This window comes from Callospermophilus lateralis, chromosome 16 (assembly GCF_048772815.1).
Source record: "Callospermophilus lateralis isolate mCalLat2 chromosome 16, mCalLat2.hap1, whole genome shotgun sequence".
Lineage (NCBI taxonomy): Eukaryota > Metazoa > Chordata > Mammalia > Rodentia > Sciuridae > Callospermophilus > Callospermophilus lateralis.
Window position 1 is genome coordinate 21519590 of NC_135320.1, and position 26812 is coordinate 21546401.

At 40.0% G+C, this 26812-nt stretch overlaps 1 protein-coding gene across 1 annotated transcript in view; it reads right to left on the minus strand.

Annotated features, from left to right (window-relative positions):
* Nucleotides 1-26812, minus strand: part of LOC143381767 (extracellular sulfatase Sulf-1) — a 75086-nt gene that overhangs the window by 8574 nt on the left and 39700 nt on the right. The window contains exons 7-15 of the mRNA XM_076835405.1: nucleotides 26337-26465; nucleotides 26000-26056; nucleotides 25119-25248; nucleotides 12516-12732; nucleotides 9750-10002; nucleotides 8298-8394; nucleotides 7310-7404; nucleotides 6924-6989; nucleotides 5607-5779 (exon numbers count right to left, since the gene is read on the minus strand). Of these exons, the coding sequence (XP_076691520.1) occupies nucleotides 5607-5779; nucleotides 6924-6989; nucleotides 7310-7404; nucleotides 8298-8394; nucleotides 9750-10002; nucleotides 12516-12732; nucleotides 25119-25248; nucleotides 26000-26056; nucleotides 26337-26465 (1217 nt within the window). The remainder of the gene's footprint in view (nucleotides 1-5606; nucleotides 5780-6923; nucleotides 6990-7309; nucleotides 7405-8297; nucleotides 8395-9749; nucleotides 10003-12515; nucleotides 12733-25118; nucleotides 25249-25999; nucleotides 26057-26336; nucleotides 26466-26812) is intronic.

Sequence of the window (26812 nt, forward strand, 5' to 3'; positions counted from 1 at the left end):
AAGAATGAAAAATCAGTCACCTCCATTCTCTACCCTGGAAGCCTCAAGTGTTCTTTCTTATACTTCCTCCCATTCTATGCAAATTTGCTGTGAAACTCCATGAAAGTGGAAAACAAGATGGTGGGTTTGTAGAGGGTGAAGGTCAAGTGGAGTTTCAGCCTGATTCTCCCCTTAGTTCTGTTAGAAGTCTCCAAACTGGGGTGAATGCAGATTGGGAAAAGATTATCAGAACATCTCCTGATGGTTGTTCTTTACCTTTTTTGAGAAAGGAAAGAAATGGAACTGGTGCTATTGCCTGTTCTCTGGGTTACGTGGCCAGTGGGAAAAATGGTCAATGGAAAGACAGGGTTCTGCAGTGTGCAAGGTTTTGGAGAAGGTTTGGAGGTTGGTGGATTCTGGGATGATGTCATTTGAAATCATTGTAGACTCATTTTAATATGTGATTGGCTTTGATCCAAACATCTTTTGTACCATGCAGAAATTGCCTGGTACAAAGTATTGAAAAGAAATTATTAAATTTAAAAACAAATCATCCACTTTTATTTCCAAAAAGGCAAAGGGTACAATTTGCTGACCTTCCTGTCAATAGTAATCGAGTTTCAGAAACATAGTGCCTAGCAAATATTTTCAAAACAATTAGAATAGGCATACTTATTAGGATAGGCAAATATTCCTTGTACATTATACATTTTACATGTATTAGCTCACTGAATTTGCAAATTAACCTTCAGAGACAGTTTATTATTATCATCCTCATTTTGCCCATGAGAAAACCAAGGCACAGAGAACTTAAGTAATTTGTCCCGGTTGAAGAGTTGACAATTGGCAATGTGGGGGTCTGACTACAGGCTTTTCTTAACTGCTAGACTCTATTGTCCTCTGCGGTATAGATGCACTAAATCTGTCCATTTAAGTGAAAAGGGATATTTTAAACAATAAGTGAAAACTGATTGTTCTAAAAAAAAATCAATAGATTTTATTTTTTGGTGTAGTAGGTTCACAGAAAATTTGAGAGGAATGTCAGAGTGTTCCCATATATCCCCATGGATGTACAACATCCCCATGGATGTCCCCCAGTACTGACATCCCACAACAGGCTCATTTGTTAGAAATGATGAACCTACTTTGACACACTGGCACTATTGTGATTGTACACTCTACGGGTTTGGACTATATATAATGGCAACCATCTGACATTATATTTTCATACACAGTAGTGTCATTGACCTAAAAATCCTGTGTTCTATGCTCTCCTCACTCAATCCTGTCATGTTTTTACATCTTAGAAATGGATGATTGAGAATGATTTCATTGTTATATGATTTTTTTCATTGAAAGTAGGTGCTGTTATTCATAATTTATATTATTTTTAGTTAAGCATTTAGCTTACATCTAAATAAGTTAAAAACCATGGAACCAGAACTTTCTAATCTATGTATAAATCATCCAAATATATATTTTAAATAGGGTTTGAGCTTGTTTTATAAAATATACTAATATAATACCTTTTGATTGCTTTGAAAGAATAATTGATGAATCTCAGGAGTGATGAGAATTTATAAGTGAAATTTCAATAAAAATGACTGTTTAAGGGTTGAGGTTATAGCTCAAAATTAGTAGAATGTTTGCCTCGCACGAATAATGCCCTGGGTTCAATCCCCAACATCACACACACACACACACACACACACACACACACACACACACAAAATGAAATGAAATAAAATAAAAAGACTGTTTAGTTAACAGTAGTACTTTAAAAAACAAATACCCCAATTAACTCAGCATGCTAAGGATACACATCTATTGAGTCAGCACATCTTTCCAAGTTATTTTTCAAATCAAGACAGTCACTAAGACCACATTTCCAAAATGATCTTTTGGCTTACTGCATTGTAAAAAATGACATCTAGATTGAAAAAAGAACAAAAGCGTACTTAATAAGTGTAAGCCACATATTTTGGGACCTCTAAAGGATCAACTGAAAACAATTTTTAAAGATTCTTTATTTTTGTCTCTTTTAAAATTTTTATTTTGTGAATTCTCATAGTGTACAGGACAAGTTAGTATGGTAAAATTATAGACTGTGTGTTCATTTTAAAAACTGATAAATGAAAAAGGAAAGAAATGGAACTGGTGCTATTGCCTGTTCTCTAGGTTACGTGGCCAGTGGGAAAAATGGTCAAAAATGTTTAGAGACCATGATCCCCTCTCTCTCTCTCTCTCTCTCTCTCTCTATTTTTTTTTTTTTTTTTGCTGTTACTGTTGAATACCTACTACAATGCCAAGGATTCAAGTTGGCACTGCTAATAGAAGGAATAGGAGAATAAGAACATTAAAATATGAAATAGGAGATAAAATATATCAAAGCGTATCACATATGTTACTCTTCAAATTTTAAATTTCACTATGTAAATCACATATATACCATTTATGTAACACACACACATAGATACACATATGTGTTTGCATATGTGTACCCAGGATTCTAATATAAAATGATTTTTTAAAAACTGTGGTTTGTTGTGAAAAAAAAAAAAAATTCTAGCTTTTCCAGAATATCAATACCAAGAATGCTGTCCACTGGAAAAAGCACAAGTTTAGTTTAAATGAGACCAATTCTCTACTTTGCTCCTGAAAGCCAAGTGACACCAGGAGACTATCTTACTCCCTTTTATGTTCCTCACATCACTAGCGGTGACACCCAGTGGCAGGCATTCAAAGCTTAGTTAAATTGACATGAATTGAATTGATTTTGGATGGGGTAGTTTGCTTTTACGCTTATTTATTTACCTAACACTGGTTCTGCATTTCCTCTGTGTCAGGGGAGACATTGTTACATAGACATGGTATCCTATCTGAGAAACTGGAAGTCCAATGGGAAGACAACTGTTCAGTGAAGACAAAATCTAAAAACGACAATGATAATGTATAATGGCAAATATAAGTCCAAAGGAGACACAGAAGAGCTCACTCCAGAGTGTGCAGCTGTTCTTCAATATCCGTGTGGGATTGATTCCAGAATCCTCCAAGGATACCAAAATCCCTTACAGAAAATGTCTGAGTATTTGCATACACACAGTGCACATCCTGCTGTATACTTCAAATCACTAGATTACTTGGAATACCTAATACAACTGTGTACATAGCTGTCATACTCTATTGTTCAGAAAATAATGGAAAAATAAATAAATAAACAGGTCTGTGCCTGTTCATACAGATAGCATTTTTTTCAGAATATATTCCAAGTGTGGTTAGTTAAATCTGTGGGTGCAGAACCCATGGATAAGGGGAGCTAGGTGTGTGATAGGGGATTAACCTGGTCTGAGGCACAGGGACAATGTCTATGAGAAGAGACTTTGCAATTGAGGTCTCAAAGGACGAGTCGATGTTTGACAGGTATAGAACTTTGGGTGGGTATCAGGACAAGAGTCTTCTAGGAAGACAGAACATGTGCGAAGGCTCTGTGGTGGGAGAGGGCTCCGGATGCCTGAGGAAGAGAGAAGTAGGCCAGGGTGGGAGGGAGAAAATGGTTTCAGAGTAGGACTAAACTGGAGCGTGCAAGGCTTCATGGGATGTGTTAAGGATTTTGCTTTTTAGTCTAAGAAAAAAGAGGATGTTATTAGGAGATCATTCTGACTCTGTGTGGAATGGATTGGTGAGAGCAAGAGGAGTCTGGGAGTTCGAATAGGAGGCCTGGCAGGGGTGCAGGTGAGGAAATAGAGGTTTGGGCAGGGTGCCTCAGCTCAGGCAAGAAAGCACAGAGAGGTACAAGGACCTGCTCCTGCAGGAGCCAACTCTAGCTCCCTGTTTTGAATGTCCCCTCTTTTGAGGAACTTTCCAAACTGGAATGCACCAAATTTGTCACTTCCTCAGAACCCCTGCTCCTGTGTTCCCTCTGTGGGATGTGGCTCCCTTCCATTTGGGTGACTTTTCTCCACTCTTTAGGTTTCAGCTCCAGTGTCACCCCACTGTTCTGCAGCTTGGATCTGGGATGTTTCCCAAAGGCTCAAGGATTAAAAGATCCTTCCCCAGACGGGTGTTATTGGGAGGTGGTGAAACTAAGAGTGGGGGCAGCTGGGAGGTCTTTCGTCACTGGGGACATTGAAAATTACAGGGGGATTGGGACCCTGGTCCCTTCCTTTTCCTCTCTTTGATTCCTGGCTGCAGTAAGGCAAGCAGCTTCTTCCACAATGTGCTCCCACTGTGACGACTTGTCTTTCCATAGGCCTCAAACCACAGGGGCCAGCTAAGGACTGAAACCTCCCAAAGTGTGATTCAAAATAAACCTTTCCTTTTTAAAAGTTCATTATTTCAGGAATTTTGTTACAGCAATGAAAAGCTGACTTACATACCCATCATCCCCACCCTGAGTCCCCTTAAGATTTTTGATCAGTTTCCCATATCACATGCTTACAACTTGTAATTAGTGTATTTATTTCATTTACTTGCTTTGCTCACCCTCTCCCCCATTAGAATGTGTTAAGAAGGTACAGAACAAGGTGTCCTGTTTGTTATTGTATTGTTGATATGTAGCTCAGAGCCGGGCAGAGAACAGACCCTCAGCAATCTGAATAACCCTCAGAGAGTCCCCAGTTCCATTTTAGGAACTCTATCTAAGATAAATGCAATAACTTTAAGAGTCATCTGGTCTTGATGTGAATGCAAACTGAGAAACATCAAAACAAAATGATAAAACAAAAATCCTGCTGCATAGGACTTTAACCCTCTCAAAGATGGTCTGTAGATTCCTTGGGATTCCCAAATCCCAGTTTGAGAAACAGGTCCCACTGGACTTCAAAGATCATCTCAATTGGAAGATGGGAGCTTTTATCTACTCCATGGGCTGGCAAGTCTTCAATTGGGAGAACATACCACAGAATTCTTAAGGTATTATTTCTACATGTCCTAGGTAAATATTGTCCAGAGATCATTAAAGAAAATAAAAACTTTAATTTAAAAAGTGCATGATAATTCTGTATCCTAAGGAATCAATGCAAAGCCAAATAATTTTAAGGAGTCTTAATATTCTACAAGAAGGATGCTGACACTGAAGTAGGATGAGATGAAGTGGGTATTGGCTCAGAGTTTAAGGCACCCTCACTGCTCTTTTATTTTCCTATATTCCACTTGCAGTATGCATGTGAAATAAAGTAGAAACAAAATTTGGGGGGGGGGGCGGTGAAATTGTCCCTGCATTCATTGTTATTTACTTATAGAGCAGTTTTTATGGGGTAGTAACTCTGCCAGGTGCTGGCTACTCTGAAACATCATCAGGAAGAAGAACCCTGAGAGAAGCTTGATATTTAAAAAAAAAAAAAAATACCACTGGGGGCATGTATGAATATGTAAAACAAATCCCACCCCTATGTGAAACGATAATGCATCAGGTAAAAAATGCCAAAAATTTTTCTAAACAAAAAATCTGGGTTTTTTTTTTTTGGAAAAATAATTCAAGTATAAATTATAATGTGATGCTTTCCTCTTGAATCTCCCTGGATTCTTGGAACTGTGCTGCTAAGTAACTATGACTAAGTAACTATGGTATGGGCCATACCCTTTCTCTGCAGGGTGGAAGGAAGAGACATTTAGAAGGAGCAACTTACAGTTCCAGAACGGGGCCGTCTGCCAGTGGTTGTTGTCGTGGGTGAAGCAGGTGAGGCCAGGTAGGCTGCACTCCTCCCCCTTCCTCTGTCGTTTCTTCTCCTTCCTCTCCTTCTTCCTCCGACGGTTCTCCTTGAAAAGTTGCAGTTTGCTGTCAACTTCTTGAGCAGCCTCCCTGTTCCAATAGAAGGGATTTTTTTTTTTTTTTTTAATGATGAGAAGGTACTTTCTTGATGAAAAATAAGATCATTGTTGTGAGTCTTGCACCAACATTTAGATACATCCAATAACAGATGACCTTTACTTTTTAACAGAGAACTTCAAAATATAATCAGCAATAGTGAGGGCAAACTCAATAAGTGAGAACGGACTCAGAACTTATTAAACCTTAATACCATCACCACCTTTTTTCTTATTTACATGTAAGCATCAATTGAGATAAATGTCAAGTTAAATCAATGGATCCTGCTAGCCACACCCTTTGGACAAGGGGCTTAAATTTCTGGTAGCTCAGTACCAATAGAGTCAATGGTTAGTTGAACCAGATGGCTTGCATTAGACAGTTTTAAAAATAGGTTTGGAAAGCTGATTTAAAAAAAAAAAAACAATCTTTATTATCTTGCTTTTTTTTTTTTTTTTTTTTTTGTACCAGGATTGAACCCAGGGGTGCTTAACCACTGAACCACATCCCCAGCCTTCTTCTTCTTTTTTTTTTTTTTCTTAGAAACAGGGTCTCACTGAGTTGCTTAGGGCCTCTCTAAGTTGCTGAGGCTGGCTTTGAACTTGCGAATCTCCTGCCTCAGCCTCCTGAGTCACTGGATTACAAGTGTACACCACCATGCCCAGCTATTTATTGCTTTTCCCACACAAGGATTAAACTTCATTGCAGTTCAAATGCTAAATCTCTTTTTATGTGCAAATTCTGGATTATTTTAAAATATCCATGTATTTCTTTGCAGTTTCAGAATTCAACGCTATAACAGGCTGCTCTTTAGAACACACTGACCTAATTAAGAGGATCTGTAACTCTTAACCACTTTCCACAGATGGCACTGTATGCAGAAAAACCCTTCCTGGTCTCCTACGAGTAGCAGAATGTGCATGCAGGGTTACAGGGGAAGCTCCACATGGCTGTCCGTAAAAGGATTACAGAAGCCTTGCGAGGTCCCTTGGTGAGGCTTGAACTTGTGTCAAGGATCTACATGGATCTATCTCTGCCAAAACAGCATCACTTGAGACCTGGAGATCCCTTGCTATTTTTCAAGTGACCAGTGGATGGTTCTCAACTCCCAGCAAACACGGAAAAAGGAGTCACTTACTTGAAGGGGTGAAGATGGCTCTTCAATTTCTCTTGTTTTTTTACACCTTTTTCTTTATTGTAATAGCTGCAGGCCAGAGGGTTACAAAATGAGTCTTCATAACCTTGCATTTGATCGAAGAGTTCATTTTTTTTTTTTTTTTTAAAGCAACATAGATGGCAGGCAGTTACTCTGTTGTCACTACTGTAGTTTGTTAGGACTTAAAAAAAATCTTTTGCTTAAAATTCATGGCATACTTGACTTAAAGAGGTGAGGTCATAATACTTTATGTTAGTGCATTCATATGAAGCTTGGTGTTGGTAAAAGAGAAATGAGCCTCGTGCTCACCACTCTAGCTGTGTAAAAATGGGTGCAGAAAGCAGACCGAGGGATGGGCACATGCTCACCTCTGCTTACTGCAGCTGCATTCCTCAGGCTTTCTTCTCTTTAGATGTCCCCTCACTTCTCTCAAATTCTTAATTTTATCTTGGAGAACTTCAATCTGGAAAACATGTATTCAAATCATTACATTTTAACATCAGGATCTTTCTTTCTTTCTGCCCCCATCCTTTCTCTCTCTTTTTTTTTTTTTTTGGTACCAGGGTTTGAACTCAGGGGTGCTTAACCACTGAGCAACACTCCCTGCCCTTTTTATTTTTTGTTTAGAGACAGGATCTCCCTAAGTTGCTGAGGCTGGCTTTGAACTTATTATCCTTCCACTTTAGCCTCTTGGGCTGCTAGGATTGCAAATGTGTGCAACCGTGCCTGGCAACCTCAGGATTTTCTTTCCAAAATACTTTTTCTTTTCACCCTGTTTACTGTGTTCCTTAGTTACACCTATTCAAGATGGCAATTAATTTAAAAACAAACAAGGCATAGAATACATCTATCTGTATTCCAGCTGAAGTGTAATGGATAAACATTAACAGGTGCTGCTTTTATAACTGAATCCTTTTGTTGAACAGATGGTCAAAATATCATTGAGTCAATCCACATTCTCTTCTCACACCCTGTTTTGTTTTCAGCAGGACTATCACTAAACCACAGGAGAATTATAAATACTTTGACCAGTTTTCTATTTTTCATGGAATTATAAAAAAAGGCGATGCATTCAGTGGTTATGTCCCATCCTGCCAGATTCTGGCAAACTGAATCTGTATATATTGTATTTACTTTTCTGGTAAGGGGATGGAACTCGGGGTTGCTTGACCACTGAGCTATATCTCCAGATCTTCTTTTAAATTTTTACATTTTGAGATAGTCTCTTTACGTCGCCCAGGCTAGGCTTAAACTGGCAATATTCCTGCCTTAGCCTCGCGAGTTGCTAAGATTACAGGCATGCACCACCATGCATGGTCTGGACTTGGAATAACCTTACAAGGACGCCATGCTGACCTCTTTATCAATGTATGCCTTATGATCCTTCCAGGCTCTGGCTGACTGATACAGTTCTCTCTCACAATGGATTGTATCATTTGGAAGAATAAAACACCTGCAAAAACCGATAACAACAACAAAAATAAAAACATGACAAATAAGTTCATATTCTAATATTAAAAAACACAAGGGATGATAGCAAAGAGAACTTATTATCCTCAAAACCCTTTACTAGTAGGTAGAAGCAGCGAGATTGGAGCTGATCCCTAGACAAGGGTAAATGAGAATGTGTCCCCGGCTACTGCTCCGGCAAAGGAGAGTGTCACCTCTCTGTGACTGAGATCATCCTTGAGATCACCTGGGGAGGCGGCTTGCATTATGAACCCATGAATTGTTTCCACCCTAAATCCAAGCTTTGAAAGCCTGAGCAAATACACATAGAAAAGTAAAGGAGGTATCCACAACCATAATGCAGGTGGCTTATTTGAAGAAATGCAGAATTAAAATGGGAGTAATCATTCTGTTTCATTCATTTGTCTAAAAAGAGCTTGTCTTAAGTACTCTGTCAAGTTTTCTCCACCACCCACCCCCCCCCCCCCCGGCCTAGTACTAGGGACCCCTAGTTCTTCCATTAACTTTGAGGCAAAGAAAAAGTGTTAGGGAGAGAGAGAAAGTAGGTGGGATACGGGTCAATCTCTGCTGTCAGAGAAACAAACCCTGGCCTAAATCTCTAAGCATGTAATTCTAACAACTACAAGGACTGGAGACCAGTCCCAGAGATAAAAACCGTGGCAGAACTCACAGTACCTCATGTTCCAAAGTGATGACATTAGGAAAAAAACCAAATGTCTTGCTAATAATGTCAGAAAGAAAACATTTCTTTATCAAGAGAGTAAGTTGATCTAGGGAGGAACCACAGACCACGTGAGTCCTTGAAAGCCACAGGGGAGTCATTTCGCTTGCCTGTCTGCTAGACTTCAAGGATCTCCCTGCTCTCGCGATCTGAGTCAGGTCAGGCGTTTTCTGCAACTTACACCCATCCCCAAACGACACCAGTTTTCTAGAGCTTCTTTGTGATCCCTGTGTTTTGTTTCTGAGGCTGTGACTGTGCAATGCTCTAAGGGACAGTGACCATGCATGTGGAAGAGCCTCTACCAGCTCCTATAACCGTTTCCATCTGCTTCTTGCTGCCTACTAAAGGGTAAGTGCTTAGGGGCAGGAACCCCAGGCCTGCTAAGTCAAGATGTGACAGAATCACCCTGGCTGGATTCCCAGTTGATTAGCGTTAATGAGAAATTGAACACAAAGCACACCCCTTGTGGCTTCCTTAACCCCCAGGTGTCCTGGAGGCCAGGCCTTGGCCCGCCTCTCCAAAGCCAAGTTGATACCTTTTACAAAGTGCGAGTGGTGATGATCTGGGGCAGGGGGTCACTTTGATCTGAAACCTAGAGAACAACAAAACCTTCTTACTTGTGTGTTACGCGGACGGTGGTTGGTAAGCCCACGGCATTGCTGCTGTCTGCCAGCAGCTCATCCCCGTTGCCACCGCCCGCAGCCTGGCGGCCTCCCAACACCCTGTGGCCTTGGTCGTGACGCTTGGCAATGCTTCTTGGCTGCAACACTTGCAATTCTTCCTCTTCCAGATTTATGTCATATATTTCTCCTTCAAATTCAACAGACAAGGAGCGTGTCTGCCGGGTATGGACAAATCGGGGCTTGTACTCTGCAAATGAGGGAAGTGAGGTTAATATGGATGACCTGATGCAGTTTAGGAAGGAAGAAAATGATCACCGGCACTGTGAGGGCCTTGGAGAGGGTCAAGGAATACAGGCTGCTCTGCTCTGGGGCATCACGGGGCTCTGGGATTCACCTAGGGAAGTGGGGCTCTTGTCCTGGGAGTGCTACCTCATGGTCATCTCATGGGAGTCTCAACTGAGGGGACGAATATAGGTGATCTCCAAGGTCCTTTCCACTGATGGCAGGCTGTGCACTTTTACACTTAGTTCTCAACAGGAACCCCTAAGATGTTTGAATAAAACTATATTACCAATTATGGTATTCATAATCCTTAGCTGGGTGTGGTGGAGCCTGCCTGTAATCTGAGACTCAGGAGGCTGAGGCAGAGGATTGGAAGTTCAGGGCTGCCTCAGCAATTTAGAGAGACCCTGACTCAATATAAAAATAAATAAATAAAAAGGAATAGTGTTTTAGCTAGTGGTAAAGTACCCCTGGGTTCAATTCCCTGTTACCCTCACCCCAAATATATCCTGAGCTTTTACTATGCTTTGTACACCTTTTATTTATCTTGAATCTATAATCTTTATTGAGATTGTCAAAACAAGCTCGTGGAGTTGGTGTTATCATCCTTATTTTATGAATGAGAGAACTGAAGCTTTGACCATCACATAGATTCTGCAAGGCAGTGGGAGTTAGGGCTAGAACCTCTCAGGCTATGGTTTTACTATGACTTCGGGCTACTTTTTAAAAAAAGCTCAATGTTCTAGATATCTTGTATTTGCACAAATAGGGAAAGATATGTTTAAAAAATAATTAAAATTTGCTTGTGTCAGCCAAGTGACTTTCCATATCTGGCAAATGGAGGGTAAGGTAAGGCAGAGGCCAGCATGTTTTCTGGTGACCATGGAATATTACTAATTGCTCATTGGGTCCCACCCAGCTAAGAACTTTAATGTGCAAACATTGTCCCCTGTTTATCAGATGCACTTAGACTCTGTGGGTACAATCCTCTGGACTTACCTCTCCAACCTGATGCTAAAATAAAAAGAAGGGGGCAAATCAGATGAGGAATCAGAATCTCTCTGCTCCAAGACAGCTCTTGTAGGACCTTGCACTGTTCAGTTGAGTGGTGGGCCACCGTGACAGTGGGTCACGGGGCATGCCCACAAGTTCTACTATTGTAGAAAAAAGAAAAAGCCCCACTTCTGCTCTCAAACACACAATATTCCATGCAATTGAAACAGCTTGTGCCCAACGTGGAAAAAATGTGTGATCTCTAACTTTCTAAAGAGAAGGGATGACTCTGCTTCTAAGATAAACTTTTGTGATTCAGTTTTGTTCCCCAGGGAGAATGTCAGGAGACCTTGTCCCTTGTTGATTTTTAATTTTTTTTCTTTCTTTTCTTTTCTCTCTTTTTTTTTTTTTTTTGGTGCTGGGGATTGGAAGAGGGGCTTTCTATCTATCAGGCAAATGCACTACCACTAAGCTACACCTCCAGTTCTGATTTTGAATTTGATAGAATTATGTAAATTATTTGAGACTGGAATATTCCCTCAGGAAGAAGGAAAATCTTCTTAGCTTTTTGGGTTATGTATTCTTTTAAGAATTTGTTGAAAGTTAATCGACTTCGAGAAAAATATGCATATATATAAAGAATATACTCATGATTTTGGATGAATGATCTAGGATTCATAACCCTAAAACCTCTCATCCAAGATAAAAACACCATGTTAAGGGCATATATTTTTCTCATGAGTGACTGGATTTCCCCATCTTGGCCACAGAATTCATGTTTCTTATTTCCAAAGGAGTATAGAAAACCACCACAGAAGTGAGCCACTTTTCACATTATTCCACTAGATGGCACCAGACTCTCATTCTTCTACTGAAAGTGTGGGCCGGCTGGTTTTCATATTTATAATAATGATAGGTATCTCAAAGTGGCCTGATAATTTTTATAAATAGAATTCCAGGTCATACATTTCACACCAAATTCAACTAGTTTGACCCTGCCAGTTAACAATATCCAATAAGTTGACAAAATCTAATATATATTTTGTCCCATAACAGATTAAAATATATGCCCTTAACAAAAAAAAAAAAAGGTGTTTCTGCTTTTCCTCTGAAATGCATATGCATTGATGCCTTGGATTATGGTTTAAAGCAACTTAAGGAAGACAAATCAGGACATTAGCATAAAAGTAAAATAAAATGGACCTAAACCTTATACTTTACCCTTTGGAATAACCATTTTATAGTTTTTATTTGTAAATAAGTCTTGAATCTGGTGTTTTTACTAAACCTATTTTCATTCTATGCTTACGTGGGAATATTTAGAGAGTGAAATTTCAATTTAATATTAGTTTTCTTATTTTAAACAGAACAATGATTTTCTTTTGGTCTGAAAACTATGCATTGATAATATCTGAAATGTGGAAAGGGGAACTTTTATCTAAGACTGTGGCCTGCCATTGTGGTGGTCACAAACGTTTGTCTTACTTGGAGTCCCCTGGTTTCTCAGGAACTGCCTCTGACTCTTCCTCTGGCTTCTGCTGGCGCGGTAACCAGACTCCCTGCAACTGCACTCTTTGTCTTTATCATGGAAGCCGCGAGAGTAGAGGTTCCGCGTGCTCTGCCGGACGGTCAGCAGGTCACTGGGCCCTTTACACTTGTGAATTCGAAGCTTCCCAGATGTGTCCTCAATGCACTGCCATTTCTGCAAAAGCCAACGGGGAGGGGAGGGGAGGATTCAGATCCAGGTGTTATTTATTAAGGACTGCAGCCTTAGGAGTGCCCCCACCCACCCTTTTAAAGAAGCACTGTCAATGCTGTGAGAATGAATGAAGAACGCCAAATTTTAAGTGACCCTGCAATAACTCCGTTCTCAGCTACACTTCTTTCCTTGTAGGCAAACCCAGAAGACGACGAAATCAATGCAAATCACAACTACCCCAATGACACGAGAGCCAAAAACTGATATATGAATCCTCAGCATGCAGACTAAACAGTCTTGAAGCAATCATGTGAAAGCCCTTCCTTCACCAAGACCCAGGCACAGCTGTCAGGGCTGTTTTTCACCAGAACCCTCTTGCTCTGGAAAAACAAACCTGGCTGCTTTGTTCTCTGCCCCTGAATTTCTAACACCAGACAGGGAAGGGTGGCTCATGAGGAAGACAGAAATGGGTCTAATCAGAGAACATCCCAGGTGCTGGCAAACTGGCTAGGTTGCCTTTCATCTTTCCTTATCTTACTGCAAATCCTGCACACCCTGTGGGATGCTCCTAGGAGAAGTGGGTACACATGGGAACCTGCCCTGGGTTTCTACTTGGAGCTACTTATCAAGCCTGCTGCAGATGTATGACACTGCTTCAGGGCTCAGTGTCCCCAACACTTCCTGAGTAACTGGTTGAAAAAATAGCCCTTCACCCTCGGAGTCTGGGAGGTCATTTCATGGGATTCTCTACATGGAAAGACTTAAACTGGGCATGGTGGGCACGCCTGTAATCTCAGCGGCTTGGGAGGCTGAGGCAGGAGGATCGCCAAGTTCAAATCCAGCCTCAGCAACTTGGGGAGGCCCTATGCAACTTACAGAGACCTGTCCCCAAATAAAATATAAAAAAGGATGCGGCTTATTGGTTAAGCACCCCTGGGTTCAATCCCCAATACCAGCAGCGGAGGGAAGCACTTAATAACCTCTTTTTACTTGCATCCCTACCCCTTCTCCTTCCTCATGTATTAACTCGAGAGTCAGGAAGAATACAAGCCTCAACTAGAAGTTGATCAAATTTAATGAAAGTACTGACAAATGAAGCATCATCAAACTTTTATCTTTTTCCCCCTTTCTATTTATGAGTATCACCGATGTGCCTCTACGCATGGATACTTTAAATGCACACATTTCTAAATTGTGGCCAACCCAATAATATCTGCAAAATTATGTGTTGTGCCACTTATATATTTCCAAATCTGTTAAAATAATAAATATTTTTTAAAAGATTTTTTTTCATGCACCATTTAAAATGATCTCCTATCTATCCCCTCATTGTGTCCATATCACATTGGGAGTAATACCTTGGCTGCAAAGTGTACTAATGCCAAGTTGAGATTGGCCAAGAGTCCCAGAAGGCTTTGACAACAGGTGAATGAAACTTGTACACAGAAGTATCATGATGAACTAGAGACCTAGAGTCAGTCTTCATTTTCTGTTAAGGGAATTTACATTGAAGAAATGCAACTCTGAGCTGCTTTGATACTTCTACTGGACACTTCCCAGACCCCAGATAGATAGAGCTCATTCTATGATTTTTGTTTTAGCCCTTTATACTCTGGCTGTTATTGAATTTGTTTGTTTCAAACCATTTTAAAGTACACTTTTATTTGTGGGTTGGCTAGAATGTATTTCTATTTATTTATTTATTTTACTGCCATGGATTAAACCCAGGGGTGCAGACCTTTTTATTTTTTATTTTCAGACAGGGTCTTGCTAAGTTACCTAGGGCCTCACTAAGTTGCTGAGGCTGGCTTTGAACTTGAAATCCTCTTGCCTCAGCATCCCTAGTATCTGGGATTACAGGCATGCATCACCACACCCAAACTTGGCTAGAATGTCTTGAATGTTTAGCATCGACTGTGAGAGAACCAAGGCAACTATTAATCAACTCATGAAAAGGGAACAAACAAGTATAGTCTAAGGATTTAGAGAAGACTTAACTAAAAATAATGTGAAGTTAACTTGATCAGGCCCAAGGGAGGTAGGTCACATGTGGGGGTCTCAAACTTGGCTGGACCTTGGGATTTTCAGAAGCTCTCCACGTGATTATTATGTGCAGTTGGGGTTAAAAGCCCCTGCTATACATTAGCAATTGGGGTCCTCTTTGCAGCTGGAATCCATTGGGAAGGAAGGAGGGATATATTTCAGAACAGCTCAGATGCATGAGTCTTTGAGGAGGATGTAGGTATCTACGAGTGTGGCTCGTGCAAAGAAAGGCGTTTCTAGAAATGTACTGATGTAATTGGGTCAGAAAATGACTCCAGTTGGATTATTAAATACAACCAGCGCATCAATCCTTCAGGACAAGTGCTCTACTTAAGAATAACCAGTTTTCCCCATTCTCTCTCCACAGTTATTGACAGGTGACTTACACTTGGTTGAAAACTACATGTGACCTGTTGCCAGGTTCTGCTGGAGACGCTGGATTTCCAGGCCTGGGAGAGTGGCCTTCACAGTTATGTCCAATTAGCTCCAGAAGGTGCTGTGAAATTCTCAAAAAGTTTTCAGAAACTGAGAGGCAACTACACTAAAAAATAGCTATATTCCATATAGGATTCTTGCTGGTGAAAAGTGTTGCAAAATAAATAACTTTTCATAGCTCCAAAAAATTGGGAATTAGTAGTGCTTGAAGGTATGTGTAGATCTATATCTCTTAAATCCAAATGACTTGAGACTTCTCCATCTACCAGGTATCTACCTCTAGCATTTAAAAAGTAAGAATTGATTACTTGATGTCTCCAATAGCAAAAGAAGTGGCCAGTGCATTCAAACCCATAGGCAAATAGGTGCTTAAGAAGCACTCTACCTTCTATCTGAAAAATGGAACCAATTTTATTTTTTAATAAATAATGGTCTGTCTGTGGTTGCAAATGACACTGACTTTGGTATTATTATTATTATTATTATTATTATTATTATTTTGAGATAGATCATGCTTTATTGCCCAGGCTGGTTATGAATTCCTGATTCAAGCTGTTTTCCCATCCTACTTTGCTAGTAGTTGAGACTACAGGAGTGCACCATTATTCCTGGCCAAATGTTAAATTTCTTTTTCAGTACTGGGGATTGAACCCAGGGGTGCTTAATTGCTGAATCACATCCTCAACCCTTTTTAGGAATATTTTTATTTAGAGACAAGTTCTCACTGAATTGCTTAGGGCTTCCCTAAGTTGCCAAGGCTAGCTTTGAACTTGTGGTCCTCCAGCCTCGGCTCTCTAAGATGCTGGGATTACAGGCACCTTGCTTCAAGTATTAATTTTTATATCACACAATTATAGTAAATTCTTTTCTTTTTTTTTTCTTTCTTTCTGAATTGTCATCACCAAATCTATTTTAAAATTTGCTTTTTTTAGTCAGGCACGGTGGTATACACCTGTAATCCCAGTGGCTCGGAGGCTGACACAGGAGGATTGTGAGTTCAAAGTCATCCTCAGCAACTTAGTAACATCCTAAAGCAACTCAGTGAGACTCTCTATCTAAATAAAATATAAAAAGGGCTGGGGATGCAGTTCAGTGGTCAAGCACCCCTGGATTCAATCAATCCCCAGTACCAAAAAAAAAACAAAACCAAAAAACAAAACAAAAAACCTGCTTTTTTTCTCATTGGCCCAGAAAAAATGGTGGTGTAAGTAGATTCCTATGGAACCCAAAGACATAGGCAGAATTTTTAGCAACTTAGTGTATTTGGAATCTAACTTACATTTTCCCATTAGTCAAATTCCTGGTTGACTTCCTGTGAGGATAGAGATCAAGGGAAAGAGAGGTTTTTTTTGTTTGTTTGTTTGTTTTTGTTTTTTCTGAAGAGGAATTTAACCACACTAGTTGTCTGGCAGTGTCTCTGGTGTGGATGAGGTGTCACACAAAATCAAATACACATATATGTGTGTATTTGTGCACACATGCACCCACATGTACATCCATATACACTCTAGGTATACATATTTTTACACACCTACCTGGGGTAAAGCAAGAGTCACTGACAAGTGTCAATTACTTTCTCTACCATGGACCCTCTGAAAGAGTTACAGACCCTATTAGATGAAGTAATTAGCTAGAGGCTTTGAAAATCTTCTTAGTGGCAAGCATACTAGGAATTTCAATGAAATATAATTACCACACATTTACCACAGTCATTTTGGTGTTCCATATCATGACACTTTTTATGACTGTGCAATAAAACCTTGAAATAGCTGCCACTAAAAATGGTGATTTTGCTGGGAGAGTTTATAGATGGAGGCAGAGAAAGGAAATTTTTGTAAAGAATTACTTCGAAACCAATGCTGCAAGCCATTTAAACAGTCAAAACAAGGAGAAGAGAAGATTTTGCCTTCAGATGAAAATCTGAGCCCAGGGGAGGCACCTGTTAATGGAACACGCAATCAGCCCCAGAAATGAGCTCTGCTCAACAAGGGCCTTTGCAGAAATTTAGCTGTCACACGGACTTGCTTTTTATCTACTCTCTTGAAGTTTATCAGTAAATCAGTTAATTGCCAGATCTGATCGTCTCTATTTTTACCCTCACTCTGCACATTCCTCTTCTGCTTTCTGGGAGTACATCATTTCAGTTCTTCTCCTACCTCTCTAATTTATCAGTTTGTACCAATAATTTAGTACACACCAATTCCACAAATATTATGCACATCTAGTGTGGACACAGTGCTGAATAAAACAATTTAATTGATTTCTTCAGTTGTTATTTTATCTGAGTCTTTTCAACTTCACTGGAACCCAGAATAAAGAGCAAGGAACATGTCTCCTTAATTCTGAATAATTCCTGGAAGTTAGATCAAAATGGAATTCTTCTGGTAGGTAATTTTTGTATTAGTGTTTTTGATTCATTGTATCTGCCTATATATAAATCAGGAGGAATGGTTATTTTGGTACAAGGGTACATGCATAGCGAGTTTGATGAGGAAATAGATCAAAATAGATCAAACCCCTTTCAAACAGTTTTGTTCATCATCATCTTTACCATCAGAACCATCAAACTCTTACTTGATGCCAGGGGTCTGGTCTGGAGCACTTTATATGAATTTATTCATTCTACTTACACAACTACCTTAAGTCATTTATTGGGACAGTGAATATTACCTGTATCCTGTCTTGGTCTTGGGAAGGATATTTAATACCCATTTGGAGTGGCTTGAAGAAAAATTCTAGACTTTCAAACTAGAAAGCCTGGATTTGAATAGAGCCCCCTTTATCACACAGCTCTGTGGCCCTCTGCAAGGCAGCTGTGAGAAGCCTGGGCAGAGCCCTGAGCCTCACAGACTATCCACAGGAAGAAGCCAGCACATGGGCAGGTGCTCTGGAACACAGCTGCTATTACTGTTATCCATGCCCTCACACTACTGTATTTATTACTCAAACAATTACAGCTAATGTAAACTTGATGAGAGGGAGCCATTTTTTCAATAGAGATAAGTATTGGGTTGGGCATCTGAAGACCTCAAGTTGAACTGTCTTTTGCTGCTAACTCATGGCTTTAAGCACACTGCAGACTCTTTCTGTTCTTCCTGATTCCACACCTGGCAAAACAATACTTGCTTCTCCTGGCCTGGAGGGTAAGTCATGAGATTAAATTGTTAAGTGCTTTGGAGTTCTGAGGAGAAGATTGACTCCAGGAATCTGGACCAGACCTTTATAAATGTTTACCTAATTCCTGAACAGATCAGTATTTCCTGATGGTAAACTGTACATAATAACCATTTAGAGGGGGAGGTTGTAGCTTTTATTTTATTTTATTTTATTTGAGAGGGGTCTTGCTATAATTCTTAGGCTGATACCAAACTCTTGGGCTCATACAACCCTTCCGCCTCAGTCTCCCAAAAGCTGGGACTATAGGTGCATCCCTCTGTGGCCAAAAAAGGCTGTGACTTTGTCACATACACACATGAACTAACATTTGTCACTCTTTTAGAGTCTATTTTCCCACCTGAGTTTTAGCCTCTTCATGTATAAAATGGCCACAATATCTGTCAAATAGAACAGTTTTCCATGCACGGTGCACAGTAGAATGTTAGATGACGGTACATCGCTGGTTACTTCTTCTACCTGAAGTAACAACTAAGCAATCATTGTAGTTTCTACACTTTGAATCTCATAGATTCCAGGTTGATTAGGGATTTTTTAAATGTTCATATTTAGATCTACTTATGCCTGTTTTTACGAATAAGAAACAAAAAAATTGACTATAGCTTTCTCAAATGTAAACTGCAATGAACAAATAAATAAATGAGACAAAAAATGTAAACTGTAATGGAAGCTTAATTTGATGCACACACATGCACACATACACATATTGGTTCTCTGTTATTATGTATATTATTACATGGATTTGGGCATAATTCAGGTCAAATCACGGTAATCTGAAATGTAATAATGATACAGTAATTTTGACAATCTGATTTTTGACAATTTGATTATCATTCTGTAGACCAGTATCAACATCATGAAAAATAGTTACCTGAATATGGACATGAATTTAAACTTTTATCTCAGCACTGGGGAATATTAGAAAAATATAAATATTCTTGTCCAAACTGCTACTTGGCTCAACCACTATCAAATTTTCTCAGCAATGTGAAATAGTTGTGTGTAGCAACTGTTTTTAGGTGAGTAGAGACCGGATGGGGGGTGGGGAGTAGAAAGGAGAAGCAGAAGAGAGAAAAAGGTTTCTTCATTTAGATTTTGACCCAATCATTTGGAAAAATAAGTGTTAGAATGTTGTAAGAAGTCAGTACTTCAGGAAAAATACAGCTGGCGAACTAACATTGGCCAACAATCAATAGCCAACATTTATTGAGTGCTTGCTGTGTGCCAGACATTGTCTCAGGTGCTTGATTTAATGTGTAACTCATAATTCTTACAGCAATGCTCGGAGGTAGGTATTATTATGTCCATTTTACAGCTGAACAAAGTGAGGCAGATGAAGTCAAGTAACTCACCATGGTCACAAACTAAGAAAGTGGTGGACCCAGGGTGTAATCCCAAAGCACCTTGAATGGTGCCTTCAAAAGCAGAATGATTTGGGGGAGGGGGTGGGTCTTCAGATGGGCGTCAGTGAGGAGAGAGCATTTGGGGAAGGCAGAAGTAGCAATTCACATGCAGATCAGAAACTGGGATGAGCACCTGACCAGAGCAGGTTGTTGGGAAGTGGTGGAAAGAAGACAGAGTGTAAACAGTGTGGGGCCACACGGTGTAGTTTTTGTGTCAAGTGCCTGTTCTTACATTTGTTTCTGACTTGTCTGGAACCATATGCACAGAAGCAAAACATAAGGAGATGCACAACTTTTCAGAGGTGTGCTTTAGTGGAGGTTGAGGCTAGAAGGCTGAGTGGTCTGCACAGCCTAAGTACAGGTGGAAATTCAGTCGGAGGATGGCAGCAGGAGCTCAGTCCTTCGGGGTGTGCCTCCAGAATCCAGGGGTGCAGGGGATGCCTGGAGCCATGATGTGCTTTTAACCAGGGTTCGGGGAGTTTCTGGAAACAGGCTGTCAATTTCTGGCAAATTAACAATTCTAGCCAGATCTTACTAGTAAATGTCTTTTTAATTCATGCTCTGCAGGGGGTCATATAGAGCCAGAGGGATATGGAGTGTGTGTGTATGTATATGTGTGTGCTTGTGTAATATATATTTATATATATTTTTTCATTCATTCAGAGGAACATAGATCCTGGAGCTAAACTGGTTTCTACTCAACAACGACATTCTAATTTTCTTTACAATTCTACCAGCTTGCCTGATATCATCTCTGATTTGTCATCCACACAATAGTAGAAAGGCAAACTAAACTGTCAAGATGCTGGAATTTAACAACTCAACAAAGGACATTTGCTCTATGAAAAACAAATCAAGTTTCTCTTTTTCCCATGAAATGGCAGAGAATACATTAAAAATGTCCTTCCCAATTGGATGCCCAGGGAATTTCTCTTTTTAAGGAGATGATGTCTATACCTAGAGGAAGAAAAAAGAAAAAAAAAATACCACCCAATAATACTCATTTGGCATTTATGTTTCTTAACCTGGGCTGTTCAGAGAAATGATCCTCAGGGACTTGAAATAGAGCTGATACCTGCATATCTACTCACAAGGTTCTGACGTAATCTACCTGAGGTGGACTTGAACATCCGCATTTTTTTTTTTTTTTGCACCAAGGATTGAACCCAGGGGCATTTAACCACTGAGCCACATCCCTACCCCTTTTTAATATTTTATTTTGAGACAGGGACTCGCTAAATTAATTACAGCCTTGCTAAATCGCTGAGGCGGGCTTTGAACTTGTGATTGACTCTCTTGCTTCAGCCTCCCAAGTGCTGGGATTACAGGAGTGAACCACTGCATCATTTCTAAAGATTCTGCTGTGCAGTCAGAGCTGAGAACCACACCCCAGGTGCTGTGAGTAGCTGTTACCATTAATAGCAAATGCCATTTGCAGTTTTGAAGGGAAAATATCTACCATCTTAACCTGTCAAAGAGATTGTATGTCACAGGTTAGAAACTACTCAATTTGAGGTGAAAAGATGCAGTTAGCTTAAGTTTTCTGGACCAAAACTTCCTTATCAGGAAAATGATACCATTCAACTGGAAGATTGCTAAGACTCCTTCTAACTTTGATATTCTCTGATTCTAGGCCTGGGGTTTTTAACATTGTTAAAAAAAATATATACAGATGCCTTGGTCTTGCATTAAGACATTTAAAATCTGATTGGTTTGGGGTGAGGTGGTGCATTACTGGTTTTCAAAAGCTCACTCAGGTGATTCCCATGTGTAGCCAGAATTGAGCATCATGGATCCATTCTCTGGTAAACAGAAGTCTTTTAAGACAAAAGTTGAGAATTGCACATGAACATGTACATGTGTGTGTGTACAGAAATGTGCTTGGGGGGTGTAATGCCTAGCTGAGAGAATGGTGGGAATTCACACTTTGTCTTGGATTAATTCAGAAACATGGAAGTAGTGTAAACACATATGTCCATGTTGTCTTAATTAGTCCCTGCTGGTTGCTCTGTGCACATTGTCAAGGACTGATGCCAAGCGCTTGGGATTCCAGCCCATTTTAATTCCCTGCTGGTTTCATAGAAATGAAAACAACAGGTAAGTCGGCCTGGAACAATAGCAATACCCAGCCTTCACACAGTGGAGAAAAATAGATCTCAGTCTCACCTAGTCCTTTACGTGTATGGTATTACTTAATCCTCATAAGAGCGAGGTTAATTTTCTCTATTTTAGAGATAGAAGACCTGCAACTCAGGAGAAATTGAAAGATTTGTTCAAGAAGACACTGTTAGAAAGTGGAGGTAACTGTTTTCCAACCCAAACCTTTTTGACCTCCTATTCTTTCTTCCTTTATTTATTTACTCTGCTTTATACACACACACACCCTCTTGGCTCTGGTTAGATGACCAGGCACAGGGGTATAATGGGAGGGAGCCATACACTGTCCCTGGGGATTAGGAGTAAAAGGGGCTAATGGTGCTGATTTTTCTGCTACACCTCATGGAGGGTCAAACCTAAAACTGTGCTGCCTTAGCATGTAGGCAATTACCTGGGTAAGAGGAAGAAAGCAGGGCACAGGCCAGGTGTGACCCCAACATCAAGACAGGGGATTCCAAGCAAAGTGGCATAGCCTTAGTTGTCACCTTGATCCTGGACAACAGAATCTCATTGTTCTGGACTCTGTTTTGTTGTTTCGTTTTAAGTCAGTGACATGGTCACCAAAAAGATCATTTCGGAAAGTAGTTAGAGCAAAGGGCCAGGAGATAAAATTCTATAGAACTCAATAAATTATGCGGTTTGATCCACAGATTTGGTAACTCCTTTGAAGAGGCTCAAGATTTTCAAGGCTCTCAGATTCTTTTTTTTTTAAATTGTTTTATTTCTATTTGTAGACAGATTCAATACCTTTATTTTATTTATTTATTTTTATGTGGTGCTGAGGATTGAACCCAGTGCTTCACATGTGCTAGACAAGCATTCTACCACTGAGCCACAACCTCAGTCCAGTCCTCAGATTCCTGAGCTGTGATTTAGGCACCACCAGGAGGCCAGAAATGTGCTTCAGAGTCACCCGAATACTTCTTAAAGCACCACTGAGGACTCCAATTCAGTGGTCTGGGGTACCAGGGAACTTGCATTTCTGAGATGCTCCCAGGGGGTGCTGATCTCACTGGCCTGGGGACAGACACTAGCAACTACTAGATTAGAACAACTATTCAACGAAGCTTGAGGCAACCTAATAATCTTGCTAGGTCTTTATTTCTGCCCAAATTGAAAAATCCTGTAGAAAGAAATTACCTTCAGGGCAAAGCTGAATTCTTCATTCCACTAATTCAGGCACTTTTTAAGAAAGAGATGCTGGTAAATGTTCCTCCTATCCATGTGATAGGATCTAAGTTCAGACTAATTCACATAGAAATAAAACAGCATAGGAAACTTCCAGGGAGCCAGATATCAAAGAATTTCATGGGAGCAAAACAAGTTGAAACAAATATGAAAAAAGTAAAATTAAAATTTTAATACAGTTAGCATTTAGCACATGAGTGCTGAACTTATGCTCAAGTACCATCATCCAGTTAACGCTACGTTTGGCCTTTTAGGGTATATATTAAAATTTCAGTACAAGCCATATGGAGAGATTTGCAAAATTATATCCTGAAAGGTAGGGAGGCAATGTACCTTATTCCCAAATGGCTATCGTACTCCCATTTAGAGGACTCAAAGAGGAATAAGATCACCAATTTGCATGAGATATATTTAACACTGAACATTTCCAACTCCTGAATAAAAGTAAATTAGTCTATTGAGGCTGGCTCATAAGAATCAGAGAGCTACAAAACAATTCTGAGGCTTTATTCATAATAATACTTAGAGCTGCCATGAGAAAGATTTGAAGACTTCAAATTAAAATATAATGAATAGGTCTAAGCTCCTCCACTAAACACTTGAAATAAAGACTTCCTAGAAGAACTTGAAGGCCTGATTTTATTCCTTCCTTCCACAGATCTCCCCCCCACCCACACCCACACACACACCCTCTTCTATTTCAAAGAGATCCTGTGTACAAAAAAAGCATGAGGAAATACAGAGGTAGGATCAAGTTGTTTGTTTTGATCATCTACCTAATATGCTGGCTACCACCATATAATAATACCATAATGAATGAGGGCATTTTGATAATAACCGGGCTGCCCATTTCATGAATCTGCTCTCTTGAACTGGCATCAGCGAATTTTGTGAATACCTAGAGGTCAGAGAAATTTTTAAATCTCATCTAGGATTTGAACTTCTCTTTATCTATTTAATGTAGCTTATCTTGGAGGGCAACAAGTGGCTTGAGTTTTTGAATCAGTAACTCCTCTTTGGATCTCAGCTTTGCCACTTACCATCTGCCCATTTGTGAGATGGAGATGAAATGACCTAACCTCACTCAAAGAGATCAGGATTAAATTGAGTGAATACAGATAAAAAAAAATCTGGTGTATTGTGCTTTACATAAGATAAACAAAAATTTTAAAAATTAAAATAAAAAATAAAAAAAGTTCTTTTCCCCTTCCTCTGATTTTATTCTAAGTTGCTCTGATTTTAGCAGAAATTCAATCTGTCAACATGACACGGTATTTTCTTTTAGCTTGTATAGTTTTCCTTTTAGTACAGATTCCAATCAAGAGTTTTTAAAATTGCTAAGGTTTGTATATCTTTACTTTTTTTAGAAGTGGTATTAATTCATTGTGTAATATTTCTTTTGTTCTTATAATAGGTACTACACTAATATTTCTGTTAATGAAGATTTATCACAATGAAATATTTGATGTCAAAAAGTTTGTGAGTAAAGGTGGAAACAATGCACATACAGAACGTGGTTTTGTTTTTCCTTTCTTGACCTTGGGCATAAATTCTATCCTCTACTGTGTTCATGACATCTGACATTAATTCAGGAAGGGAACACCCCATCATGTCTCTTAGGGTGCTACACTGTCAGAGGCTCAGCATCTACCCATGTCTTGACTGAGTGACCTTGTGACCACTGTTTGACGACTTGTTAACAGGAACCCCAGGAACTTTTTTCTTGGTGAAAGCATTGTCTTTAGGCATAGAAATCTCTCTCTGAGAGCACCATATTTTTTAACTGGAGGGAGCTCAAGTAGTGATGAGGAGGGCCAGTGTGAAGCAGTTACACATGACTGTCAGTGGAGAGGTGTCACAATGAACTTGCCCTCATGACCATAGGAAACTTACATTTACACAAATGTACATTATTTGTAAGTTGAAAATCTTTTGAGTTAGTAATGGAGAGGTGCATAAATGATGGAGAAGAAGAGTGGTGTCACTCACCTGCCCAGGCTGTTCACAGGCTGTCTGGTACCTGGCCTGTTGGCACAGTTCCTTGACTCGCTCATATTTAGGCAAGTGATTTGATTGTTGGATATTTTTGCCAGATTCTTCCTTCTTTCGTAGAAATTTGCTTTGACAGAAAGGAAAAAGTGAGAAGTGATCAGCATTACCTTCCTGAGACCTGCCCATTCTTTTCTTTTATTTTTTTCCCCTTGTTGCATGACTCTACATGCTTCAAATAGCAAGATGTAAATGTTAAAGCTCTGTCTATAGGATTTCAACATTTTCTGAGCCCTTGCCTTAATTTCGACACATTGGGCATTCTCAAGTTCTTCTTGCTAATAAATAATGACATAAATGCTTTTCTCGCTCCCAATTTATGTACAAAGAAAAACAAGGCAATAAGCATGACCAATCAGAAGGGGGACCCAAAGTGACTATGGAAATAATTATAATGGCTTAAATTTATGTTTAAAGTGATGACAGGAACATAAGGAAAAGAAGTAGAAGGTAGGGGACCAGACATGCCTTGGAGGCTATTAGAGAAGGACTTGGGAAGGCTGGTTGAGAAAGTTGATTGGTCTGGTTAGAAACCAAGGTTGAGAAATGCAACAGTAAATCAGTACTGATGCAAAGGCTTTGGCCCCATCTCTCGATAATTTATTCTTTACAATTGTGATGCAGGAATAATTACTCCCCTGGCCAGGAGAGAATAAGCAGCAAAACCATTCAATCTTGCAACTAGGCTTGCAAAATCCACATGCTTAGTAAACCAAAATAGGAGGGAGAAAAAAAAAATAAAAGGAAGAAAGAAAATATCCATCAGGGAGAGCTGCCCACTAGGACTGGTTCCCAGAAGCACCCCAGGAACCAATAATTACCCTCTTTCCACTAGGAATGTATCTCGCCAAATTTTGGCCTTCTTGTTTGTTCGAAACCTGAAAGCAAAATAATAATATTTACTGCTGGCATCTGGATGTTTTTCCAAATGGATCTGTGCTAACAGTTTATTTAAAGAAACACCCCTCACTTCCTGCAGACCATGACTGCATCTCCATCCATGTGCTATTCACATACGGCAGAGAAAGGCCCAGCTCGGGGCCATCTGCACGGGTAAAGTGTATTTTATCTTGGCTTTTCTCAGCTGTGGCCTGCCTCTGAGAGCCAGCCAGAGCCCTGGGTGCTTGGGGATGGCTGAGAGAAGGAATTCTGACGCACCTGTTTCCTGGCTTTTCTGGGTCTAGAAGTTTGAGGACAGATTTGCCATCCACATCAGGAGGCGTGTCAAGCCCAGCAATATCCAGGATGGTAGGGGCCAGGTCGATGTTGAGAACAATCTGTGGGACTCTGCAAAGACACAGATGGTTAGGCTCAGCCCCAAAGCCAGGGGAGGGTGGCATCTAAGGCTGCTCTTTCCACAGAAGTGACTCACTGGTCTTCAACTCTTCGAGCCCTTCACCTTTGGTTTCACAGGGATAGGTTGTGGGATATCTCCAGGGAGAGTAAGAAGCAATGGCACACAACAAGATTAATGGACTCATGGTGGGGAGGAGGCTGGGCTGGAGAGAGAGCCCATAGCCTTGGGCTCCAGCCACACTGCCAGACAAGATGTAGCCCGATTTTATCTTTTTGTGGGTTGTATACTTTCTTCTAAAACCTGACAGGTCCATAACTCCTCTATTGAACCAGGGCTT